The sequence below is a fragment of the Oratosquilla oratoria genome, chromosome 7, assembly GCF_046742065.1.
Source record: "Oratosquilla oratoria isolate Oo_2021 chromosome 7, ASM4674206v1, whole genome shotgun sequence".
In the NCBI taxonomy this organism is placed as follows: domain Eukaryota; kingdom Metazoa; phylum Arthropoda; class Malacostraca; order Stomatopoda; family Squillidae; genus Oratosquilla; species Oratosquilla oratoria.
The window spans coordinates 32023789-32026288 of NC_134783.1; the positions used below are offsets into that span (position 1 = coordinate 32023789).

General features: G+C 39.5%; 1 protein-coding gene across 3 annotated transcripts in view; it reads right to left on the reverse strand.

The window, feature by feature from the left end:
* Positions 1-2500, reverse strand: part of LOC143027038 (DNA damage-inducible transcript 4 protein-like) — a 59321-nt gene that overhangs the window by 7161 nt on the left and 49660 nt on the right. For all 3 annotated transcript variants that reach the window (XM_076187895.1, XM_076187896.1, XM_076187898.1), the window contains 2 exons: positions 1503-1632; positions 420-518 (listed from right to left, as the gene is read on the reverse strand). In XM_076187895.1, coding sequence (XP_076044010.1) covers positions 420-518; positions 1503-1632 — 229 coding nt within the window. The remainder of the gene's footprint in view (positions 1-419; positions 519-1502; positions 1633-2500) is intronic.

Genomic DNA, 2500 nt, shown 5'->3' on the forward strand with positions numbered 1-2500 from the left:
GCAAGGTCACAACTCCTTGACTAACGTCCCGTACCTACTCACTGCTGGGTGAACAGGGGTTACACGTGAAAGGAGACAAACCCAACTTATCTCCGCCCGGCCGGGGAATCGAACCCCGGTTCTCTGGCTTGTGAGGCCAGTGCTTTACCAATCCGTGTGTGTGTGTGTGTGTGTGTGTGTGTGTGTGTGTGTGTGTGTGTGTGTGTGTGTGTGTGTGTGTGTGTGTGTGTGTGTGTGTGTGTGTGTGTGTGTGTGTGTGTGTGTGTGTGTGTGTGTGTGTGTGTGTGTGTGTGTGTGTGTGTGTGTGTGTGTGTGTGTGTGTGTGTGTGTGTGTGTGTGTGTGTGTGTGTGTGTGTGTGTGTGTGTGTGTGTGTACAGGCACCATGGTCATCAGACACGGGGGAAACTCGTAAACGTACTTCCTGCAGCAGTCCCCATCGTCCAAGAAGAGATCGACGACCGCCCCTCGAAGTCCACACGGCCTATCCGAGGTCATCCGAATGACGTCGTGTGAAGCTCTGAAAGAAGATGAAGAAAGGTGAGGATCATATACCAGGAAGTGCCTAGTCGTATCATCTGTAACTACCAAAAGAACAAAATTTCAAATTCACTATTTCCTGAGGAGATAAAAAAGATATTCTTATATAAAGTCTGAAAAGTCTAACCCTTTCTATGTGGAGATGATTGTCCCTCAAATATATAAAATCGCATGGAGGAAGACATAATATACTACTTAAACTTTACAAATCCAGCTGAAGAGATAACTGCCAAAAGAATCCTATGCATGAGCCTATCAACCACAAAATTATATAATCAAATCAGTTCAAAAGACGGAGTGCATGATGAAGAGATAAATCCCAAAAGAATCCTATGCATGAGCCTATCAACCACAAAATTATATAATCAAATCAGTTCAAAAGACGTAGTGCATGATGACTGACCGAACTGGGACGCGGACAGTCTGAAGGAGTGAAGCTAGATGGATGCGGGTTGAGTCCCGATAAGAGAATCAACATGACTTCACTGAGGGGATAATTATGTTCTTAAATTACTCAGCTTCGACAGAGGCTATCATGCTTAGCCATCTCGTAAAGCGGGATTTAAAGATTACAAAGCAAGATGTATTTGAGTATATATACATTATATGTGCAGTAGAGAACCTTATAGTCGCAGTAGCTCGGTCGGTAGAGCGTCGGCTTTGCATCCGCGTAAGTCTTGGTTCGAGTCCGGGGGCAATTGTTGGAATTATTTGATATGCGACACAATGGCCGGTTTTGAGTTACGCACATATAACACTATTTTGGCCCTTCTACTTCAATCCGAGCATATCGGAAAGGACAAAACGTGACCTGCAATATGGTCGAAACGCTCCTAAAACAAAGTGGTAAAACCTCACGCTCACGTTATATGTGCGTAACTCAAAACCGGCCATAGTGTCGCATGGGACACTTCTCCATGCGGGGCCTCATATATATGTTGGAAAACGGAGGGGATCCACTCACCTGAGAAGGGTTGATTTGGAAAGGAGGAGGTTATCACACGTGTCCACGTAGTGCTCAACTCCGCGCGCAAGGACGCTCTGGAGTTTACCCATGACTAGGCGCGCACATCCACTATCAGTGTCATCCTCCGCTGAAGAAAAAAAAAGAACAAAACAAATTCAGTATCGTCGAAGTTTCGGAAACTTTTTTTTTTTTTTTTTTTTTTTTTTTTTTTTTTTTTTTTTTTTTTTTTTTTTTTTTTTTTTTTTTTTTTTTTTTTTTGGGTGGGGATGGGGGTCTTCCTACTCCTACAAGGAAGAGGGTAGCACTTGTCGAAGACCACAGAGAATACATACACACATAAAAATAATCATTACAAACATGTAAATACACACGACCATGGCGTTAATATTCTCGTACCAATATAAAATCGCTGTATCATTTACACACTGGCGAGATAACATTTTCTTAAAATCTTGAAATCAGACACCGTAACACAAATCAGTTCCGAAACCCATACATGATTTACACCACCAATCATCGCCTGCTTCCAAAACTTTAAGTAAAAAGATACCAAACATATGACCAGATTATGTGTGTGAATGATATGTACATACGTATATACATGATACAGGAGTTTTATGAATGTATGTATGAGTGATGGGGGGACGGTATAGGACTACACAAGTATTTTGTAGTTAGCAACATGGGTTTTGTAATATGCCTACAGCTCAAGGTCACACAGTAAATATTTAAATGTAGGTAATGATCTTTATTAAACAAATAATTAAGTAAATAAATTAATAAATGAATAAATAGATGAATAAGTAGATAAATAAGTAAATACATGATGATCTACCTTTGACTTCATCTACTTTTCCTTTTCGTTTTTTTTTATACTTTGCTTTACCACCACTCCCAAACTTATATATATATATATATATATATACATATATATATATGTATATATACATATATATATATATGTATATATATGTATATATACATATATATATATA